The 24,570-nt window shown below is 40.2% G+C and overlaps 1 protein-coding gene across 1 annotated transcript in view; it reads left to right on the top strand.

The window, feature by feature from the left end:
• Positions 1–24,570, top strand: part of st3gal5 (ST3 beta-galactoside alpha-2,3-sialyltransferase 5) — a 123,547-nt gene that overhangs the window by 57,259 nt on the left and 41,718 nt on the right. Inside the window, exons 5-6 of the mRNA XM_060927635.1 lie at positions 8,333–8,519; positions 22,056–22,214. Of these exons, the coding sequence (XP_060783618.1) occupies positions 8,333–8,519; positions 22,056–22,214 (346 nt within the window). The remainder of the gene's footprint in view (positions 1–8,332; positions 8,520–22,055; positions 22,215–24,570) is intronic.

Raw genomic sequence — 24,570 nt, 5'->3', positions numbered from 1 at the left:
TGAGCATTGGCCTTAATTAATCATTAACAATAAACATTTAATCTCATTAAGTATTATTTAAACAAAAAAAAGTCAATGTAACTGTAAGACTAATATGAATGTGTGTAATGTAGTGCAGAAATTGAAGTCATAAACTAGTAAATAAGAATGACGCAATCCATTCTCCATTTTCTCTTCTCATGTTACATTCAGCCATGCATCGTAGCCTAACTATTTTTTTTTTAATTGAAGTATATAAAATGGGTACAATCTAACAAATCCACAAAAGTCAGGATAACAGATGAAGAAAATACATGGATGTAGACAAAAATAAATTAAGCAGAATAACTAGGCCTATAAAATTAATAAAACAGGATAAATAAAAAGATAAATAAAAGACAAATAAAAAATAAATAACCTCAGCAATGCAGATGTGAGATATGCATCATAGCCTAACATAGCCTACATAATATTACAGTGGGGAAAACAAGTATTTGATCCCTTGCTGATTTTGTTGGCTTACCCACTAAGAAAGACTTGATCAGTCTGTAATTTTAATGGTAGGTGTATTCTAACATGTGGAGACAGAATATCAAAAAGAAAATCCAGAAAATAACTTTTAAATATCTATATTAATTTATTTGTATTTTATTGAGAAAAAGAAGTATTTGATCCCCTAGTAACCATCAAGAGTTCTTGTTAATACAGACAAGTTAGACTCTCCAAATTACCTTGTCACCTAAATTGAAGGCACCTGATATCACTAATGACTTGTATAAAAGCCTCCTGGCCACAGAATCAATCAGTTTGTCAGACTCCAAACTCTCCAACATGGGAAAGACTAAAGAGCTTTCTGTGGATTTAAGGGAGAAGATTGTAGACCTGCACAAGACTGGTATGGGCTACAAAACCATTAGCAAGAAGCTGGGCGTTAAGGTGACAACTGTTGGTGCAATTGTGTGCAAGTACAAGACTCACAACATGATCATCAATCGACCTAGGTCTGGGGCTCCAAACAAGATCTCACCTCGTGGGGTTTCCAGGATCATGAGAACGGTGAGAATTAGACCCGGGCAACACGGGCAGAGTTAGTGGATGATCTTAAAGCAGCTGGGATCACAGTCACCAAGCAAACAGTTGGTAACACTTTACACTGCAATGGTCTAACATCTTGCAGTGCTCGCAAAGTACCCCTGCTTAAGAAAGCACATGTGCAGGCCCGCCTGAACTTTGCCAATGAACATCTGAATGACTTGGAGAGTGACTGGGAGAAGGTGTTATGGTCAGATGAAACCAAAATTGAGCTCTTTGGCATCAATTCAACCCGTCGTGTCTGGAGGGAGAGACATGCTGCTTATGACCCCAAGAACACCATCCCCACTGTCAAGCATGGAGGTGGTAACATTATGCTTTGGGGGTGTTTTTCTGCACAGAGCACAGGGCTACTTCACCGTATCAATGGGAGGATGGACGGAGCCATGTACCGTAAAATCCTAAGTGAAAACCTCCTTCCCTCTGCCAAGCAGCTTAAAATGGGTCGTGGATGGGTCTTCCAGCAGGATAATGACCCAAAGCATACAGCCAAGGCAACCAAGGAATGGCTGAAGAAGAAACATATCAAGGTCATGGAGTGGCCCAGCCAGTCTCCGGACCTGAATCCTATAGAAAATCTATGGAGAGAGCTGAAGCTCAGAGTTGCCAAGCGACAGCCACGGAATCTTGATGATTTAGAGGTCATTTGCAAAGAAGAGTGGACCAAAATTCCTCCTAATATGTGCAGAAACCTGGTCATCAACTACAAAAAACGTCTGACCTCTGTGCTTGCTAATAAGGGGTTTGCCACAAAGTACTAAGTCCTTTTGGCAAGAGGGTTCAAATACTTATTTTCCTCAATAAAATGCAAATAAATTAATACAAATTCTTTAAAGTCGATTTCTTGATTTTCTTTGTGATATTCTGTTTCAGCATGTTAGACTACACCTACCATTAATATTACAGACTGATCGAGTCTTTATTAGTGGCCAAACCAACAAAATCAGCAAGGGATCAAATACTTGTTTTCCCCACTGTATGCGTGTGCCTCACCTACTGGTGCATGTAGGATTCGGAACACAGCAGATGATTGTAAAGTTATAATGTGATTCAACCATACGTAGCCTAGTACCAGACAGCAGATTTTTCACCTCTTGCACTGATGGTCTCATGTTGCCATTTAGAAGTTGTTTGCATTGTTGTTCGATTTACAAATAGTATACTAGCTTTAGCTGCATATTTTTACTTTACAAGATAGACATCAAGTACATTTTACATTCTGGGCGGTTTTAAGTGCATTTTGGCGGGTTTTGAACATATTTTGGGCTGGAAAACGTCAGCAGTATCTGGCAACACTGGTTTTGGTTTACAGCGCTGACTCGGTTCATGCAATTGCTGGTGCTGCATAGGCTACTGTGTAAGCTCAGTCAATTTCAGCGACAAATTAGAAATGGAAGTGGACGAATTGGTTCCTAAAAGAACTAGTAAGGGGTCAGTCATCTGGAATTTTTTTTGGATATCGTGAGGAGGATGTAGAACAGCAAATGCCAGTTTGTAAAGTGTGCAAAAAAAAAAACAGTATCAAATCGACTCGGGTCTTGAAATAAATGCACATTAGTCATGAACAATGGTAACTACTCTCTTTTGTGTTATTTTTGACAGAAGTAAAATTCATACATGAACAAATTTTGGCGAGTTGATTTTCTATTTGGCTAGTTACTTTGGAAGGTAACTAGTCCGGCTGGCTGGTGAAAAAGTATATGAATTTCGAGCCCATATATACGTGTGTGTGTGTGTGTGTGTGTGTGTGTATATATATATATATGTGTGTGTGTGTGTGTGTGTGTATCATATTTGTATAACGGTATTTTCTGTATATAAAACTAATATTTGTAAATTTTGTTTGTCAAGTTTTACAGCGTTTCTCAATATACTCTAATACTCTCCTCTGAGTCAGTTTTTCTTGGGATCTGTTGTCTATCTGCCGAGCTGTGGGAGCTGGGGCAGAATACAAAGTTTCATTTCATATATTCAAAGTTTCATTCAGTATATTCAAAGATTAATTTCCTGAACGGTATGCCATAATATATACAACCTCGATTCCAAAAAAGTTGGGACAAAGTACAAATTGTAAATAAAAATGGAATGCAATAATTTACAAATCTCAAAAACTGATATTGTATTCACAATAGGACATAGACAACATATCAAATGTCGAAAGTGAGACATTTTGAAATTTCATGCCAAATATTGGCTCATTTGAAATTTCATGACAGCAACACATCTCAAAAAGGTTGGGACAGGGGCAATAAGAGGCTGGAAAAGTTAAAGGCACAAAAAAGGAACAGCTGGAGGACCGAATTGCAACTCATTAGGTCAACTGACAATAGGTCATTAACATGACTGGGTATAAAAAGAGCATCTTGGAGTGGCAGCGGCTCTCAGAAGTAAAGATGGGAAGAGGATCACCAATCCCCCTAGTTCTGCGCCAACAAATAGTGGAGCAATATCAGAAAGGAGTTCGACAGTGTAAAATTGCAAAGAGTTTGAACATAGCATCATCTACAGTGCATAATATCATCAAAAGATTCAGAGAATCTGGAAGAATCTCTGTGCGTAAGGGTCAAGGCCGAAAAACCATACTGGGTGCCCGTGATCTTCGGGCCCTTAGACGGCACTGCATCACATACAGGCATGCTTCTGTATTGGAAATCACAAAATGGGCTCAGGAATATTTCCAGAGAACATCATCTGTGAACACAATTCACCGTGCCATCCGCCGTTACCAGCTAAAACTCTATAGTTCAAAGAAGCCATATCTAAACATGATACAGAAGCGCAGACGTCTTCTCTGGGCCAAGACTCGTTTAAAATGCACTGTGGCAAAGTGGAAAACTGTTCTGTGGTCAGATTAATCAAAATTTGAAGTTCTTTATGGAAATCAGGGACGCCATGTCATTCGGACTAAAGAGGAGAAGGATGACCCAAGTTGTTATCAGTGCTCAGTTCAGAAGCCTGCATCTCTGATGGTATGGGGTTGCATTAGTGCGTGTGGCATGGGCAGCTTACACATCTGGAAAGACACCATCAATGCTGAAAGGTATATCCAGGTTCTAGAGCAGCATGTGCTCCCATCCAGACGACGTCTCTTTCAGGGAAGACCTTGCATTTTCCAACATGACAATGCCAAACCACATACTGCATCAATTACAGCATCATGGCTGCATAGAAGAAGGGTCCGGGTACTGAACTGGCCAGCCTGCAGTCCAGATCTTTCACCCATAGAAAACATTTGGCGCATCATAAAGCGGAAGATACGACAAAAAAAGACCTAAGACAGTTGAGCAACTAGAATCCTACATTAGACAAGAATGGGTTACCATTCCTATCCCTAAACTTGAGCAACTTGTCTCCTCAGTCCCCATACGTTTACAGACTGTTGTAAAGAGAAAAGGGGATGTCTCACAGTGGTAAACATGGCCTTGTCCCAACTCTTTTGAGATGTCGTGTTGTCATGAAATTTAAAATCACCTAATTTTTCTCTTTAAATCAGTGTTTCCCAACCACTGTGCCGCGGCACATTAGTGTGCCATGAGAGGTCATCAGGTGTACCATGGGACATTATCCAGTTTCACTTAATTGTTCCGAAAATTAATTATTTACTGCAAATAATTTGTCTTTGTTCGTCTATGCCAGCGACGTATAGTGACCGGCAGAACAATTAAGTACTCTTCCAATAGATGGCAGCAGGTAGCTAATTAACCTGTGTATCTACCTGTTGCCATTCAAACAATAGAATTAGTAATGCTTCGGGTGTGACCGCGGTGATGGCGATAGCAGGGATGAGAGTTTTCCACTTTTCAGCGGATTTCTGCTTTTTCTGAGTAAAAATCGACCTTTTTATATTATGCCAAATCCGTTGAGAATTTTTTTTTCATTTATTGAGGTGGGGAGTTGGGGTATGTTTCTTCGCGGTACTCTAGCGTAATTCATTCCTACGACGATGTTTACATGTTTACATTTTCGCCATCTTTAGTCTCGCTAAGTCTCGTGGTAGAATACGTGTTATCTACAATGTAATTGGCCAAAACATCGATGGCGAGAGCATGATAGCCAATCATAACAGTTCTTACAAAAGAGAGGACTGACAAGCTTTTGTCTTTGGCCAAAAAGGTGAAGAAGTCGAAATGATCAAATGAAAATGAGAAGTGACTGTGAACTATAAATAATTATTTAAAGTGTACATTGACATTATCCCATAAACTTAGCATTTGTTTGATTTAATACATTGAACATGTAGATGATAGTCAGTAAATCTGAATTAATGCTGACAGTTTTGAAAACTTAAATATTTCAAAAGACTTTTTGAAGAAATCATATGCAACTAATGAGGACATAGGGAGAAAAGGTCAGTCACCCTAAGAAAGTTTATTTAATATATGAACATTTTGATAATTAATAGAACTTAAGTTTAATGTGAATTTAGTTTCTCATTTTTGTTTATCATAAATTATAACCATACCCTTGAATGTAGAATGTGATTTTATTTTGAATTCAAACAATACTCCTATTGATTTGAAACAATTTCATGTAAATATATAAAAAAGACAACAGATATTTTTTTTTATCTACTACAGATCAGATTGCAGGAAAAGTGTGTGTGTGTGTGTGTGTGTGTGTGTGTATATATATATATATATATATATATATATATATATATATATATATATATATATATATATATAAAATATGCACACATTTTTGTGATATTTTTGTTTGGTGGTGTGCCGTGGGATTTTTCAAATGTAAAATATGTACCGTGGCTCAAGAAAGGTTGGGAAACACTGCTTTAAATGATACATTTTCTCAGTTTAAACATTTGATATGTCATCTATGTTCTATTCTGAATAAAATATGGAATTTTGAACCTTCCACATCATTGCATTCCGTTTTTATTTACAATTTGTACTTTGTCCCAGCTTTTTTGGAATTGGGGTTGTGTGTGTGTGTGTGTGTGTGTGTGTGTGTAATATATACACACACACATTATACACGTGTGTGTATATAAAACCCCGATTCCAAAAACGCTGGGACAAAGTACAAATTGTAAATAAAAACTGAATGCAATGATGTTGAAGTTTCAAAATTCCATATTTTATTCAGAATAGAACATAGATGACATATCAAATGTTTAAACTGAGAAAATGTATTATTTAAAGAGAAAAATTAGGTGATTTTAAATTTCATGACAACAACACATCTCAAAAATGTTGGGACAAGGCCATGTTTACCACTGTGAGACATCCCCTTTTCTCTTTACAACAGTCTGTAAACGTCTGGGGACTGAGGAGACAAGTTGCTCAAGTATAGGGATAGGAATGTTAACCCATTCTTGTCTAATGTAGGATTCTAGTTGCTCAACTTAGGTCTTAGGTCTTTTTTGTCGCATCTTCCGTTTTATGATGCACCAAATGTTTTCTATGGGTGAAAGATCTGGACTGCAGGCTGGCCAGTTCAATACCCGGACCCTTCTTCTACGCAGCCATGATGCTGTAATTGATGCAGTATGTGGTTTGGCATTGTCATGTTGGAAAATGCAAGGTCTTCACTGAAAGAGACGTTGTCTGGATGGGAGCATATGTTGCTCTAGAACCTGGATATACCTTTCAGCATTGATGGTGTCTTTCCAGATGTGTAAGCTGCCCATGCCACACGCACTAATGCAACCCCATACCATCAGAGATGCAGGCTTCTGAACTGAGCGCTGATAACAACTTGGGTCGTCCTTCTCCTCTCGAGTCCGAATGACATGGCGTCCCTGATTTCCATAAAGAACTTCAAATTTTGATTCATCTGACCACAGTCCATTTTAAATGAGCCTTGGCCCAGAGAAGACGTCTGCGCTTCTGTATCATGTTTAGGTACAGCTTCTTCTTTGAACTATAGAGTTTTAGCTGGCAACGTCGGATGGCACGGTGAATTGTGTTCACAGATAATGTTCTCTGGAAATATTCCTGAGCCCATTTTGTGATTTCCGATACAGAAGCATGCCTGTATGTGATGCAGTGCCGTCTAAGGACCCGAAGATCACGGGCACCCAGTATGGTTTTCCGGCCTTGACCCTTACGCACAGAGATTCTTCCAGATTCTCTGAATCTTTTGATGATATTATGCACTGTAGATGATATGTTCAAACTCTTTTCAAATTTACACTGTCGAACTCCTTTCTGATATTGCTCCACTATTTGTCGGTGCAGAATTAAGGGGATTGGTGATCCTCTTCCCATCTTTACTTCTGAGAGCCGCTGCCACTCCAAGATGCTCTTTTTATACCCAGTCATGTTAATGACCTATTGCCAATTGACCTAATGAGTTGCAATTTGGTCCTCCAGCTGTTCCTTTTTTATACCTTTAACTTTTCCAGCCTCTTATTGCTCTGTCCCAACTTTTTTGAGATGTGCTGCTGTAATGAAATTTCAAATGAGCCAATATTTGGCATGAAATTTCAAAATGTCTCACTTTCGACATTTGATATGTTGTCTATGTCCTATTGTGAATACAAGATCAGTTTTTGAGATTTGTAAATTATTGCATTCTGTTTTTATTTACAATTTGTACTTTGTCCCAACTTTTTTGGAATCAGGGTTGTGTATATATATTTTGTGTACACACACACATATATATATATATATATATATATATATATATATATATATATATATATATATTAAGCATTGTTGTGCAAAATATTTAATATACTTAGCATAGTATATTCTGTATCATATTTTATTTCAGGGTGGTGTTTTTTTTTTTTTAAATAAAGTATTGTAAATTTGATATTTTTTGGTTACCAGATTATGTGCAAGGGTTGTGCAATAATTATATGCAGCAGTTATATTGATGTAAGCCAGTGGAACAAAATTTCATTCAAATGTACATTTTGAATGTACATGTAAATGACAAAGATATCTATCTGTTTATCTAAATCAAATGGTGCTAGCCCCCAAAAGTCCAATTTAATTCCAGCTTGTGATGCGACAAAACAGGACAAACACTAAGGGGTATGAGTACTTTTGCAAGCGTGTGTGGGTGTAGATTGATTGATTGATTGATTGATTGATTTTTTTTTTTCAATGACCTTTTTCCTTTTTTTTTTTTTTACTCGGATACTGACGGTGTACTTTCAGGATTAGAAATTGCTGCAGATTTCTTAAAATCCAATGCCTTTTAAATATGAAATGCAAGAATAGTCTTCTATATAGATTTTGCATTTGGATGATGTTGCATCTAACATCTAATTTATTTGTGCGCCATTTTGCAGATTGAACAGTGGCCCAGTGAGGGACTTCAGTAAAGACGTTGGAAACCGTACTACTTTCAGGATGAGTTATCCTGAAGGCAGCCCAAAGATATGGGAAGATATGGACCCTCAGCTTCAGTTTGTTGCTGTCATTTATAAATCTGTTGATTTCAACTGGCTTCGTGCTATGATCTCAAGAACAACAGTCGTGAGTAGTATGAGATCTTGCTTTATTATTTCTACACTTTCTTTTAAATTAATTATTAGCAATTTAAATTCTTTTTCTTTATACTTTTCACTGTACATCAAATCCAGGGCCACAACATGATTCCAGACAAATTCTTAGATCTCCTCCACATTTTTCGTGTATTTATCAACATTTGTTAATTTTTCACCACATATTGATTATTTGTGCATTTATTAATAGCTGTGATCAGTTTTCTCGTTATGGTATGGGAGTGATTACTTGGAAGTAATAAGTCAAAACCAACAGAAACCATATGCACATTCCATGTAAAATGTATTTATCCATCAAGAAAGGGGGAAAAATACTTTGTTTCCAGTTTTTGTTGTGACTTTGGCTGTGACATGAAGTGTGGGGTCTATGTTAGCCTTTACATTCCTTTGTGTCGGTAGCTGTTGTATAATAAAGAGTAAATGATACCTATCTACAGTTGTGATCAGAAATTTGCATACAGTGACATGAATGGCATATTGGCAATATTTGACATGAATATTTGACATGAATGTCATGGCAATATTTGGGCTTTTAGTAATTTCTTTGAACTGTTCTTTTTCTGTGGCAGAATATACAGCATACATCTTTTAATTAAAAAACAAACAAACAAAAAAAAACCCTAGAATTTGGTGCACAAGGTTTAATTTTCTTTGGGTTTTCTGAAATCAATGCAGGGCCAAAAATATACATACAGCACACCTAATATTTAGGTAAAATGCCTCTTCACAAGATTCACCTTGACCAAATATTTTTGTTTCCCATGAACAAGCTTCTGGCAGAATTCTGGTTGGATATTCCATGACTCTTCATGGTAGAATTGGTAGAGTTCAATTAAATTTAATTTTTTTCCTTGGCATGGACTCAACTTGTAAGCACAATCCATATATTTTCAATAGGGTTGAAGTCAGGACTTGTTTTAAGCTTAATGTTAGCCTGCTTTATCCTCCACAACTAGCTCTGATGCGTGTTTGTGTTCATTGTTCTGTTGTAACTCCCAAGTCGTGTTCAAGTTTCTGTTGGTTTATGCTGAAGAATTCTGAGGTAGTCCTTCATTATTCCATCCACTTTGTGCAATGAACCAGTTCCACTGGCAGCAAAACAGCCCCAGAGCATGATGAGCCTACTACCACCACCAGCTGGTATAGTGTCCCTCTGTACATGGTGGTCATTGTGGCCAAACAACTCAATCTTTGTCTCATCGAACCATATAGCTACCTTCCAGAAGGCTTTTTCTCTGTTCATGTGGTCAGCTTCAAATTTTAAGCTTGAAGGTGTCAATTTTGGAGCAGGGGGTTATTTCTTGGATAGCAGCCTCTTAGTCCATGGTGATCTGAACTGTAGACAGTGATCCATCAGCTTCCACCTCATGGCAGGGCTGTGCCATGGTGGTTCCCAAGTTGTTCCTGACCATCCAAACCAATTTCCTTTCAGCTGAGGGTAACAGTTTGGGTTTTCTTGAAGCAAAGTGGCTTGGCAAAGTGATTTACACGTCACAATTTGGATACAATTGTTTGAACTGATCTTGGAATTAGCAGTTGTTTCAAAATGGCTCCAAGAGACATTCCGGAGTTGTGTATATCTGCGATCCTCTTTCTCAGATCTGCACTGAGCTCCTTGGACTTTCCCATTTTACTGTGTGTTGGTCAATGAAATGAGTGCTGTAAACAAACCCTTTTTATGAAGGCACAGAGAAGCTACCAGCTGTAGTCAATCATAATCACTAACAGGAAGTTGAGAGGCCTTGGCAAGACGAGACAGTTTGAAAGTTTCAGCACCTCTGAATTAATAATTTAAGTGAGCATATGTATAATTTTGACCATGTGTTGATTTCAGAAAACCCAAAGGAAATTAAAACTTGTGCACCAAATTCTAGTTTTTTTTTTTTTTTTTTTTAATTAATGCTGTACATTCTGCCACAGAAAAAGAACAGTTCAACGGAATTACTGAAAGCCAGGCATCGCAGAGCTGTTTGGCAAATGTGAATGGCCAGCCAACTATGGAATCAATTTTGTGCCAAAATGTTCATACAATACTTTTGAAATATCAAACAAAAACGACAAATCAAAATACAAAAAAAGAAAAAAAGTCAATTTTTTTAGACTGGCAAACAACCCTTAGGTAACCCTAATGCATATTTATGACTACATAGAAATAAAGACAAAAACAATTCTACAGGAAAAACTTAACCTTACTGTGTGGACAAACACCACGAGAGGTCCATTTACTAATCCAAATGTCAAGCTATAGATTAACATCGCCAATTCTCTTATTACAGTCAAACAAACCCCCCCCCCACACACACACACACACACTATGGAATCAATTTTGTGCCAAAATGTTCATGCAATACTTTTGAAATATCAAACAAATCAAAATACAAAAAAAGTCAATTTTTTTAGACTGGCAAACTAATTATTCGTGTAATCGTGCAAAATATCAGTCTATTACTCTTCAGAAACCTTTTATTTTTGTTCTGTGTCTTTCTCAGTTTTGCTTGACGTAATTTATTTTGGTTGCGATTCCAGCTTTCTTGTTTGCGCTCCCTGACTTTTTGCTTGCCGTTTTGGCACAAACTTCGTGTGGGTGGGCTGTCCAGGAATGCATTCCCATTGGGTAACTTGTTTGACTGACAGCTACGCTCAGCCATTCCCTACTTGGATTCTGGCGGACTGTTTGACGAGTGACCGATCCATTGACGGTAAACAAGGATAGAGTGGACTTCAGTGGCAACTATGAATTCAATATCATAGTCTGTGTGATAGTATGTGTAATCACTGATGGTGTAGCTCTGGGGTGCGTCTGGCACACTGCAAGATGGCTTGTTTCAGGTCCAGGTATTCCAGCATGTTGTCGGTGGGCAGTTGCTGTGCCATGAGCTGGGTTCTCCAGACAGGAGTGGCAGTAGCCAAGCTGCTCACTGCTTGTTCGGCCTTCCCTACATCTCCACGGCTCACTCAAAGAGCTCCAAGAAGGCTATTGTGGATCATGATTATTGTGAGGGTGATGTGGGGGAAGACCGTGGCTGGTGCGAGACTGCTGCTGTGGTACCTACCGACCCAATCGGGCTCCAGAGCATCTGCCAAGCCTACTGCTGGGCCTGGTGCAGCACTTCTCCTGCTCCGTGTACATGGTGACAAGCGCTTGGTTTTGGTGTGCAGTGGCAAGGGCATACACCCAGGTGCTTGAAGGACGAGGACTCCAGGGTTCTTCAGCTTCAGAGTCCTGGGTTTCAGCACCAATGTAGCAGTTCCCTAAGGTAGATTGGGACACTGAAGGACTGGGAAAGGCAGGGTACTCCCCCCCCCCCCCCAACACACACACACACACACACACACACACACACACACACACACACACACACACACACTTTTCAGCTTATCTTTGTGGTTTTGTACTAAGACACTTCCACATTCACACAGGCGTGTGCACACATGCACACTGCTCTGCAAATTGTCTGTCCCCCACCCCTGTCATCACTAAAAGATGTGTGCGCGCGTGCACACACAGGTGTGATCACCTCCTCTGGCCTTGCTCTCAATCAAACAGATGCTTGACCAACCCCACAAGGACTAACAACATATTATGAAAGGTGGCCACAATGTTTTGGGTCTCTGGTGCCAGAGCATACACTGATCAGTCATGACATTAAAACCACCAATAGGTGAAGTGGATAACATTGATTTATCTTGTTACAAAAGCACCTGTCAAGGGTTGGGATACGTTAGGCAGCAAGGAAACAGTCAGTTCTTGAAGTTATTGTGTTGGAAGCATTAAAAATGGACAAGCGTAAGGATTTGAGTGACTTTTGATAAGGGCCAAATTGGGATGGCTAGACGACTAGGTCAGAGCAAAATGGCAGGACTTATGGGGTGGTGTTCCCGACATGCAGTGGTTAGTACCCACCAAAAGTAGTCCAAGGAAAGGCAACTGATGACAGTCATTGCTCAAGATTCATTGATGTGCTTGGGGAGTAAAGGCTAGCCTGTTTGGGCCAATCATACAGAAGAGCTACTGTAGCACAAAAAAAACTTAAAAAAAACCCAAAGTGTCAGAACACAGTGTATTGCAACTTATGTAGCTGCAGACCACTCAGAGTGCCCATGCTGACCTCTGTCCACTGCTGAAAGCACCTACAATGGACATAGGAGCATCAGAGCTAGACCATGAAGTAATGGAAGAAGGGTCTGAATCACATTTTCTTTTACATTGTGTGGATGGCCAAGTGTGTATGCATCATTTACCTGGGGAAGAGATGGCACCAGGATGCACTATGGGAAGAAAGCAAGCTGGCAAAGGCAACATGATGCTCAGTGCAATGTTCTGCTGGGAAACCTTGGGTCCTGGAATTCATGTGTGTGTTACTTTGACACATACTACCTACATTGTTGCAGACCAGGTACACCCCTTTGTGGCAGTGGTATTCCCTAATGGCAGTGGCCTCTTTCAGCAGGATAATGCATCCTGCCATGCTGCAAAAGTTGTTCAGGATTGGTTTGAAGAACATGACAAGGGTTCAAGGTGTTGACTTGGCCTCCAGTTTCCTCATCTCAATCCAATCAAGCATATGTGGGATGTACTGCACAAATGTGGTCAGTCTATGGAGGCCCCACCTCGCAACCTACAGGATTTAAAGGATCTACTGCTAACATCTTGGTGCCAGCTACCACAGCACAGCTTCAGAGGTTTCCAATTTTTACGTCATGATTTACAACCGATGGGAGACACCCTTTGTCAGCTGTCCACCAATCACAGGCTCCTGTGCCACAATGGCAGTATGTTAATATTTAGAAAATAAAAATATTATGAAATATATGAAACCATCTAAAGCAATAAATTCGTGTGTGTGTGTGTGTGTGTGTGTACACACACACACACACACACACACAGAGGGCTGCAAAAGTAGGTATACAGTAATGAACAAAACCTTCGCGCAAAACGTTAGTATTAAATGAAACCTAGCACCACTATTATAATACTGGTAATACTGGAATCATCCTTACTGTATACCTACTTTTGCAGCCCCCCTATATATATGTGTGTGTGTGTGTGTGTATATAAAATATAAAATTAGTGTGTGTGTATACACACACACAGGTTAGAGGTAAGGAGCATTATTCAGTGATATCACGTATTCTCATTCTCATTATCTCTAGCCGCTTTATCCTGTTCTACAGGGTCGCAGGCAAGCTGGAGCCTATCCCAGCTGACTACGGGCGAAAGGCGGGGTACACCCTGGACAAGTCGCCAGGTCATCACAGGGCTGACACATAGACACAGACAACCATTCACACTCACATTCACACCTACGGCCAATTTAGAGTCACCAGTTAACCTAACCTGCATGTCTTTGGACTGTGGGGGAAACCGGAGCACCCGGAGGAAACCCACACGGACACGGGGAGAACATGCAAACTCCGCACAGAAAGGCCCTCGCCGGCCATGGGGCTCGAACCCGGACCTTCTTGCTGTGAAGCGACAGCGCTAACCACTACACCACCGTGCCGCCCAGATATCACGTATTATTAACTCCAATTGTGATATAGAAGTTCCAAGTTTGACACCTGCCTGCTTCAACCGCACTGCTGGCCCACGATGTCCTTGACCCTCGTCGCCCTTAGCCAGCTGGTATAATTACGTGGACCCCTCTGAGCCGAACTTTTCCAGTACACTCAAACACATGCATACTTCGATGAATTATAACCAAAAACAAGAAAATATGAATATCCTCAAACTATATATTTTTTGTACTTTAATATATTGTGTTGATGAATATAACTTAACACATTTCCTGTGAAACGAGAAGAGCTACCTTAGACTGGTTCCCTGCTCTCTTAGCGCAGAGTGAGCAATCCAAAAGGAAGGGTGATAAATTGGTGTCAGCCAAATGGAGTGGGAAAGGCCATTTTCTTGTGGGATAATGGAGTCAAGAGGATCTGTCAATATACCTTCATTAAATCCAGCGTCGAGTAAAAGCGAGCTGCGCGTAACTGATCGAGCAGTTCATCAATGTGAGGCATTGGATATGTGTCAAATGTAGACACTGCATTGACTTTTCTATCGTCCACAAAGAACTGGACCGACCCATCGGTATTGGGAACCAAGACCACCGGGCTGCTTCAGTCACTGTGTGACTCCTCAATTACTCCCATCTTCAGCATAGCCTGGAGTTCATCCCGAAACACATTTTTCTTATGTTCGGGGAGCCGTGCACTACCACCCCTGGGGGAGTCTCAATGTGGTGTTCTGTGAGGTCAGTACAACCAGGGAGGGGTGCCAGTTTTTAGCATCCCCGTGAACAAATTAACAAATCATGTTTTTAAGTGTTTGGTTAAACAGCTGTCTGTTTGCGAATGATAAACACTAGTATGAATCAATTTAATCCCCAATAATTAATATAATTCGCGCAGTGTGCATGACATAAAAGGAGTGCCTTGATCAGTTAGGATTTCCTTCGGAGCCCCGACTCGGGAGGTAATGCGGAAGAGTGCCTCCGCAACACTGCATGCAGAAACATTGTGGAGAGGCACTGCTTCTGGATATCGCGTTGTATAATCCACTATGACTAATATAAAGCGATACTTGTGTGCAGATTGATCTAACGGCCCGATGAAATCCATGCTGATTCTTTTGAAGGAGATTTCAGTCAATGGTAATGGGTGTAATGGCGCTTTTGGTGTGGCCGCTGGATTTACCAGCTGACATTTGCAACAAGCCGCACACCACCTGCAGACGTTGGCATGAATCCCTGGCCAATAGAAATGGGCCTTGAGATGATTGTGTTTTATCCTGCCCAAAATGCCTAGTCATAAGATTATGAGCCACATGAAATAAAAGTTCCCTCTGGCTCTTCGGGACCAACAACTGCATCATCTCTTCTTTAATTTGAGTGTCCTGCATCACTTGAATATAGCCTTTCCTTAATACAAAAATATGGGAAGGAGAACGCAACATTAGGTTGGAGGATTTGACAATTATTTTCACTTGGTCAAAGGCATGTCTCAGAGACTCGTCACACATCTGCTCCGATAAGAAATCTTTTAAAGGATTCCCCAGAAAGAGAGGAGGGCTCTCCCCCTCTTCAGGTCATCATGACGCTTAGCTGACGTATACGGCCATGTGACTGCCTCCCCAGCTAACGTTGCAGTGTGATTCCCCCTGTGACATGCTACGGCAGGACCCACCCGCAACTAACTGTTTCGTTAATGTTTAAAACTCCAGCCAATGGTTCCCAGGATCAGTGGGTGGGTGAGGCTTGGACTAACTTCCACCTCCTTGCTATGTTTTTCTCCCCAGAAGTGAATGGTGACAGGCATTCACAGATATTTGTGAATGTTCCAGTGCACACATTTGACTTTCACCAATTGTGTATTTCCCATTGCCCCAAATTGAATCAGGCTTTGATGCATGGAGGTGTGATTACAACCAGAATCCACTAAAGCCTGATGTGTACCCCTTGAATACTCCCAACTATCCTGTATGCCCCCACTCATGAGGTGTCCAGGATAGGAGAGGAGAGAGAGGGGGAGAAAATGAAAGTGAGGGAGAGAGCAGAGGAGAAATTGTGGGAGCACCTGGTCCCAGAAACGCCGTCAGGTGGTCCTCGGGCAGCTGGACCATCTCCTCCAGTGATGCTGCTCGGTGACACTAGATCCACGCGGACGTTTCTTTCAGCAACTAGGTGGCAAACTGCTCCAGTGTCATTCACTCAAATTATTTTTTATTTTATTTATCCTTTATTTAACTAGGGGAGTCATATTGAGACTATCGTCTCTTTTTCAAATGGTCCCTGGCCAAGAAAGGCAACACTTTAAAATTTAAGTAAAAAATAGAGAAACCTCCTCTACAAAAAGACAAATAGACCAACATCAAACAAAGCTAAACACACACAAACAGCAACAAACACCAATTAATACAGACATAAAACCACAAAAGCGGAGGATACCATATCACACAAACAAAAACACCACACAAATCACACCACATTACACAGCAACATAACAAAACACAACACCTAACAGAACAAAAATTAAATACATTAAAGAACAAAATATAATGCAAGAATATAACATACAACAAACAGCATAAGAAACCACAAACAAAAACGAGATAAAAACAGTAAACTACATACAATCACACTTGTACAGTAGCTGAAGGCCTCTGAAACATACAATTTAAACTCAAGTGAGATAAAAGTGCTTAGCTTCAACTGTTTCTGTATAGCATTCCAGGTTGAAGGAGCATTGTAACAGAAGGCGGTTTTACCAAATTCAGATCGTAGAGGAGGTGTAATAAAAAGACTGCTATTGCTAGACCTCAGATTGTACCTATTGTTTTCTTTTAGAGAGAAGACTGATAAATAAGAGGGCAACAATCCTATCACTGTCTTATAAATGAAAATAAGCCAGTGATGCTGTCTACGAACTGAGAATGGAGGCCAACCTGATAAACTGTATAAACTACAGTGGTGTGTAGAATACTCAGCCTTAATGGCAAAGCGCAAGGCAGAATGATGGAGTCCAGTGAGCATAATACAGACTTTGCTGCATGCATATAAAGAGTCTCCATAATCCACAACAGACAAAAAGGTAGCAGCCATAAGTTCCTTCCTTACTTTTAAATTAAAACAAGCCTTATTTCTATAATAAAAACTTAACCCTTAACTACTTTACCAAGTTCTCTACATGGAGTTTAAATGAGAGCTTTTCATCTAGTAAAAAAACCCAGGTGTTTATAATATGCTACTTTTTCAATTTCCTGACCATGTAGAGTAACAATTTGAGGTAAATCCTGCATGTTGCTAGAGTGAGTAAACAGCATATATATATAATTTTTTTTTTTTTTTTTTTTTAGAATTAAGCACCAGTTTTAATTTCAATAGATTCTTTTGTAAAATTGTGAAAGCATCCTGCATTTTCTTTAGTGCCTCATATAGAGATCTGGCAGTACTGTACTATATGATTGTATCGTCTGCATATAAGTCAATGATGGTCTCGACATCACACTCGCCTGCCAGGAGCCACTGTCAGCAGGCGTCTCGGAGTTGTTGCGCGAATGCAAATGGCTGGCCCACTTCAACGTATGCCAGCAAGCACAAGCGCTGGCACTGCTCTTCTGGGCCACGGCCGACCCACTGTAGGATGGCTTGCTTCAGGTTGGGGTAGTCCAGCATGCTGGTGGCCGGGAGCTGCAGAGCTGTGAGCAGGGCTTCCCCTGACTGGAGCGGCAAAAGGCAAGCCACCCATTGTGAGGTTTGCCACGAGCTCGCCTCCATGACATGCTTGAACAGCTTGAGGAAGGCTTCGGGGTCATCCTGTGGCCCTATCTTGACCAGCTGGGCATGCACACTGGCTGCAGGGATGACTGCTGGAGCACCTATTGACTGGCTCTAGCTCCAGATCACCTACCAGTCTTCTGCCTGAGCTTTGAGCAGAGCCTGGAAACGTTGCCCCTGGCCTACTGACAGCATGATGAGGGCATGGTGCTGGAGGTCATTGGCAAGTGTTTGGAGGAGCTGTCTGACTGGTTCGGACTCCATGGCGACGTTCGTTCCTTGGTGCCGGGTTTCGGCACCAGTGTAACAACTCTCGGATGTTTGGGAAACAGAGGAAATGGGAGCAGGCTTCAAAACAGGTGTGTTTTTATTGTGCACACTTTTCAGTGACTATTCACAAAACACAAACACACGCGACGGGGTGTCACAGCTCTATCTCTCATTCCTGGCTGTATGAAAGACATACAGAGATGCAGGTTAATCGACAGCCAGTAATCAAGCACAGGTGCACCTCATCGCATGTTACCTACTGGTTCACCCTGACTCCTTGCTTTTCACAGCTGATGCTTGACCACGCCCCCACTGCCACATATACATACTTATGTAAGGCAAGTCTATTAATGCTGCAATTTGAGTCTCTAATTATACTAAGCTGTGGGGCTTGCATGGTGGTGTAGTGGTTAGCACTGTCGCCTCACAGCAAGAAGGTCCTGGGTTTAAGCCCAGCGGCCCGCGAGGGCCTTTCTCTGTGGAGTTTGCATGCGCTCCCCATGTCCGTTTGGGTTTCCTCCGGGTACTCCGGTTTCCCCCACAGTCCAAAGGCATGCAGGTTAGGCTAATTGGTGGCTCTAAATTGACTATAGGTGTGAATGAGTGTGAGTGGTTGTCTGTGTCTGTGTTAGCCCAGCGATGACCTGGCGACTTGTCCAAGGTGTACCGTACCCTGCCTCTCGCCCATAGTCAGCTGGGATAGGCTCCAGCTTGCCTGTGACCCTGTAGGACAGGAGAAGTGGCTACAGATAATGGATGGATGGAATTATACTAAGCCTTACCTATTTATACCATAGTACCTTTTAGAAAAAGGTGTAACGTTTGGACCAGTGGTCAGTCAAAATGCTGTGAGCTATACGAATGCAAATCAGGATAGTGATCCCCACTTGGTAGTTTTCTGTGCTACAAATTCCTACAAACAGTTGTTAATGTACACTTCCATGATAATTTACAGTGCTGCTTACTGATAAATCCCACTGTTCTTTGCAATCATGTTGAGCCGAAAAGCATCCCACAATACAGTACATCAAACCTTGATTTGGATGGGCTACAACAGCAGAAGCCCATATTAGGTTTTACTACTCCTGTCAGCCAAGAACAAATAAAAGAAAAATGTTTGCATGAAAAAAGAAATGCATGTTTTACACTGGGTAGCACTGATTAATTTTACATCATTAGGAGAGGTGAGCACTCCTCTCATTATGACGTCAGATGAGAGAAATGTATGTCGTCTTTTTGCAGCTAGATTGTGCACGGTGATCAACTTGGCAGAGAGGGCTTCTCTCTTTCACAATCCATCCTGGCTGCCTATTAGGTCCAGAGAAACCAGACAAAGGCTGGTGAAGTCCTTTTGATGGTTCACAAGGGTAACACACACATTACATGCTTCTAGTTTCGGTAAAAGTACTTTAATAGAAGTGTGCCTCCTATCTGAGGATGCATGGTACACCTTGGTGTAACCACCTGTCGTCCCCCCCCCCAAATACACAAGGAAATCAGTCTTGGATACTGTGTTGTCCTAATGATGATGAATTAAGAAGTCTCAGATATTTTCACAGTGAACTTGAACAGGACCTAACCACTGACTTCGCTTAAGAGAATCAGCACTCCTGATAAGTTTAACATCTTCACTTCTGAGTCTTACTCTTGCATATGAGGTGTTCATGCAGCAGGAACTTTTCTGTCGGATTTGTACAAACGCATGGAAACACACACCAGCATCATCTTAATTATTATAGTCCTCATAATCTGAGCGGCATGGTGGTGCAGTTGTTAGCACTGTCGCTTCCCAGCAAGAAGGTTCTGGGTTTGAACCTCATGGCCGACAGGACCTTTCTGTGTGGAGTTTGCATGTTCTTCCCATGTCTGTGTAGGTTTCCTCCAGGTGCTCCGGTTTCCCCTACAGTTCAAAGACGTGCAGATTAGGTAAAAATCCCCAGCCACTGGGGTTGTACAAGCCATTGTATACTTGGTGCTGGCCTGAGTAGATTGGGGATCATTGTGTCAGAAAGAGCGTCTGGCATAAAACCTATGCCAGATCAAATATGTGGAACAGATCCACTGTTGTGACTCCTAACGCGAGCAGCCGAAGGAAGAATTATAATCGCCATCATGCTGTTTTATAACACTGCCAGATATCTTGCACTTCTTCAGATCTGAGTGTCATAGTAAACCTTGGACTGCTTGTCAGTGGTTCTTTTCTTGAAATTCAGAGGATTAAAACCTTGACTGTGACTGTATATAAATACATAAGCTGTTTAAAATATGTCATGAGTAAGATCTCCTTATCTTTATTTGATTAGATTGGACATAAAATACCTTAATTATCAATGTTGTATACAAATTTCCATAGAAAACCAATACTGAGTAATGTACAAAAGCAACAAAATATCATTTGCAAGTGTAATTCGTATATTATCTGTTTCATTTTGAAGCAACAAAGCATATGTTTGCACATTACACCTTACCTTTACCTACCAAGACTTCCAGTACCTTAAAGGTTTCATTGCATCGTTTTTTCATTAATTGTGCGGTGGTCTCCAGTATGAATGAATGCCCTGTGAGCCGGTTTTGGTGAAAAAAAAAAAAAATGCTGTGGTTCTCCTGTTTCAGGCTGTTCTAGTTTGATGGAGGAGTGTGTGGCGGGAGAACAACAGGATTTCAGCTCTTACTCATTAATATTCATGACATGTAAACGTTTTATCTCTGATTGGCTAACAGCAATCAGTAAACGTGTTACCTCTGATTGGCTAACAGCACTGTGACGCTACCTCCAGTGGGTCAGAACAAGCGGATGTGGGTGTCTTTGTAAAAACTGTTTTGATTGGCTATTATGGTCTCGACATCGATGTTTTGACCAATAACAATGTAGATAACACAAATTTTACATCACATTCAACGAGATTTAAACGAGACTAAAGATGGCGACTTACAAATAATGTGTAAACATCGTTGGAGTTAATAGTTTGAACAGCATGAAGGAACATACCCCAACCCCCCGAAATTAATTTTTAAAAAATTCTCAACGGATTTGGCATAATATAAAAAGGTCGTTTTTTTTTTTTTTTTACTCAGAAAAAGCAGAAATCCGCCGAAAAGCGGAAAACTCTCATCCCTGCCTAGCTTGTGACCATGTCATGTATGCTAACGTGGAGAATATGAACATGCTATTTTGTAACAAAAACCTTCGTACAAAAAGTTCATGTTTTACTTATAGCTTGTGAGCTGGTGGTCGATCGTCTTGACGGTACAGATGCAGGTATTAAAAACAATCTCGAAGCAAAACCACTACTGAAGGCACCGAAGTTTGAAAAGTCACTGTGGTTGAAATGATCAGAACACAATACTAACGTTGCATTATACTTCGCTGGTGGTGTTCCAAAGATAAATTCCAACCATTTCTTCTTCACCTCTTCTTGGGCAAGAAATGCAACGTTGATGTCTTGCTGCCACAAATAACACAGGCACGAACTTGTTCAGACATGTTTTCAACTTGCTGTTAGGTCCTCTTCGTTAGCTACTGACGAGATGGGCTCTGCTATCTCTCCTCGCGCTTAAATCCGAACTTTCTTCCCGTGGGCGGTCGCAAGCCAAGGTGGGCGAGGCCATGAATACTAATTTTCGAAGTGACGCAAGTTTGTAGGGCTTTTTCAGATTCGCTCGTTTTTCTGACTATTTTCTTTCATAAGCTAATACAGGGAATGGGAGTAGAATTACATTTTCACATGCAGCATGCATATGCAACTCGGAGTGAACTATGGTATTTCAAAAAGAGCCGTTATTAAACGTTTTTGGTGGAAGGGCACCTTTTAAAACAGGGTTTGGTGGGTCAAGGAATGTTTCCTATATGAAATTATGCAAATTTACTTCACAAAATAATAACCATACTGTATATCAAGAGTATGGTTTGCAGTTATGGCTAATGAGGAAAGCCTGGAAAACATAATTTTTCTTTTCTTTTTCAGTCACTCTGGGACAAGTTGTTTTTCTGGCAGAAGGTACCCGGTAGCATTCCAGTTGATCCTTCAAAGTTCCGTATACTGAATCCTGAGATCATCAGGGAGACAGCTTTGGATCTTCTCCACTACCCAAATCCTAAGCCTCGACCGTGGGGCTGGGATCAGGTAAATGTTCCTTCTGCTTCTTCAGACATATTACATCTTAAGTATTGATATTAAAATTGTATACTTAGGTTCCAGTTGAAAGGGCACTTGAAGGGTCAGGGTTTTTTTATTTTTATTTATTTTTTTATTTATTAAACTGTAATGTCGGCAGGCCCTTAAACACTCAATGCAAGCTCAATGTCCTTAATGCCTTAATGCTAGTAAACTTAAAGTTTTTATATATATATATATATATATATATATATATATATATATATATATATATATATACATACACACACGAGAGAGAGTGGAGTGCCATTATAATACAGATCACTATTGCACAAAAACTGTTGTAACACACTCAGCTCATGGCTCCCAAAACTCCCAAAGTTCCTCATATTCAAATAATGAAGAAAGCCTTTATTTAAAGAAGCTAAAAATGGTAGGATGAAGGAATGCATGCCATTTAAATATGATCAACAAAATCTACATGATCACATTCATCATCATCTATTCAGCTAGCCAGCTCCGTTTGTCATTAGAGTGGGAGAAGCCTCGAGTGTAAGCCTGTCCCCAATCACCTGCTTCGTAATGTTTAAATTGGGTTGGTCTGGTCCAAGCTTCTTTATTCTCCTTTTTTTTTTTCCCCCTTCAAGTGTATGCTGTGTGTAAAGGATGTTTCTGTTTCAGGTCCACTAGAATTTGCCATCTTGTCGAATGAAATAATTCCAATTGGCTGCTAATAAAAGAAGGTATGTCTGGGGCACACTTTGCTGCACTCCAGGCCAAATCTTGAATCCGCCAATAAAAACGCAGCCTCAGGTCACCTGCTCTCCAAAAGATCATGTAGCCACATACATGCTCATTCGGCCAGTGCCCAGGGAGGCAGAAGTATACAGGAAGTGTAGGTCTTCACATAAAATTTAAATCCACCTTAAAGTAGGTTAAAATAATTAGATAGTTACAGGGTGAAGTAGGATGGGTAAACAATTTTGACTTAATAGTTTTGCTTAATTTATATTTAATATTGCGTAGTCTTTTTCTCATCTGGATAAATGTAAGGGGGCGGTGCCCCATATTGACCAGCTGCCACTACATGTACGTGTAAGTAAGATGTATTTAAATAGCATACATTAGCATGCATGGCTCTAATCTAGGACAGGTGCATGTAATCAGTTTTTGAGATGCGCGCTGCTTAGAGCACGGAAGTGCGAGTGAGAGACCGAAGTGTGCAGATGTGACGGGCAGCAAAATATTTTATTACATATTTGTTACATTAATGGTCAATTTAAAAAAAAAAAAGAATTGTCAGCATGGTAAAAACAATCATAGTTCTTGCAGTTTCTTCATCAGGTATCTTCAGGGTTTATCTAAAATAGAAATATCTCGATGTTTTCTAATCAAGCCATGCCAGATTTTCCATCCCATTATAACACGGAGTCACTCATAACACAGTCGGATTCTTTGGATCCCAACTACCGTGTTATAACGGTGCTCCACTGTAAAACTAAGGTTAAAATGCTATTAAAGATGATTGTAATTGAATCAATACAGAAGTGATAGAAAATAGCCAAGAGAGTTTCCTCCCCCATGCCTTCCAACCAGTCATTATAGTTTTGACATTTTCATTAGTTTTTATTTAGTCTTTCAGGGTTTTTTATTTCAGTTTAGAGTTAGATTTACAAAGGCATAAGTAGTTTTATTTTTATTATTTTGAGGAATTGACTAGTTTAGTTTTTATCTAGCTTTAGTGCTAGTTTTAGTTTTTCAGGTATTGCACGGCCATATATTCCATAGTATTCTATCCACATTCACTGGGTATGAGCAATTGCACGCTCTGATTGGCTACTCTACTACTAGGCTATCAGCTCATGTACCGTGAGTAGAGAAAAACAAAATGGTGGCGTGCGTTGCTGAACCAACCAAGAACAAAATAAAAACCCTACTTGAAAACAAAACCCCCCAAAAATGATTTAGAAGAAACAGAAATGGCTTTTATTTTTATATATATATATATATATATATATATATATATATATATATATATATATATATATATAAAAAAAGTTGGTTTGCCAACCGCCAAGAAACCCTAACCCCCCCCAACAAAAAGGCAACAAAATATGGAATAAAAGTATTTGATGGTAAGTAAGAACATATCTTTTTTTTTTTTTCAAGAATTATTATAGCATTTTTCACAAAATGCTATTGTCATTTCGCCGGTTTGTTTACATTCTAAGCAGAAATGGATTTTGTCAGACATTTTGTACAAAGTTTTTATTTAGTTAATTAAAAAAAAAAAAAAGTGTTCTGTTTCTCAAAATCCAGTGAATGTGGAGATAAAACAGGTATTCCACTCAATCTCATCGTATAT

The sequence above is a fragment of the Neoarius graeffei genome, chromosome 8 (assembly GCF_027579695.1).
Source record: "Neoarius graeffei isolate fNeoGra1 chromosome 8, fNeoGra1.pri, whole genome shotgun sequence".
NCBI classification, from domain to species: domain Eukaryota; kingdom Metazoa; phylum Chordata; class Actinopteri; order Siluriformes; family Ariidae; genus Neoarius; species Neoarius graeffei.
Note: the sequence above shows the minus strand (reverse complement) of the source record. Positions and strands in the feature narration are given on the sequence as shown.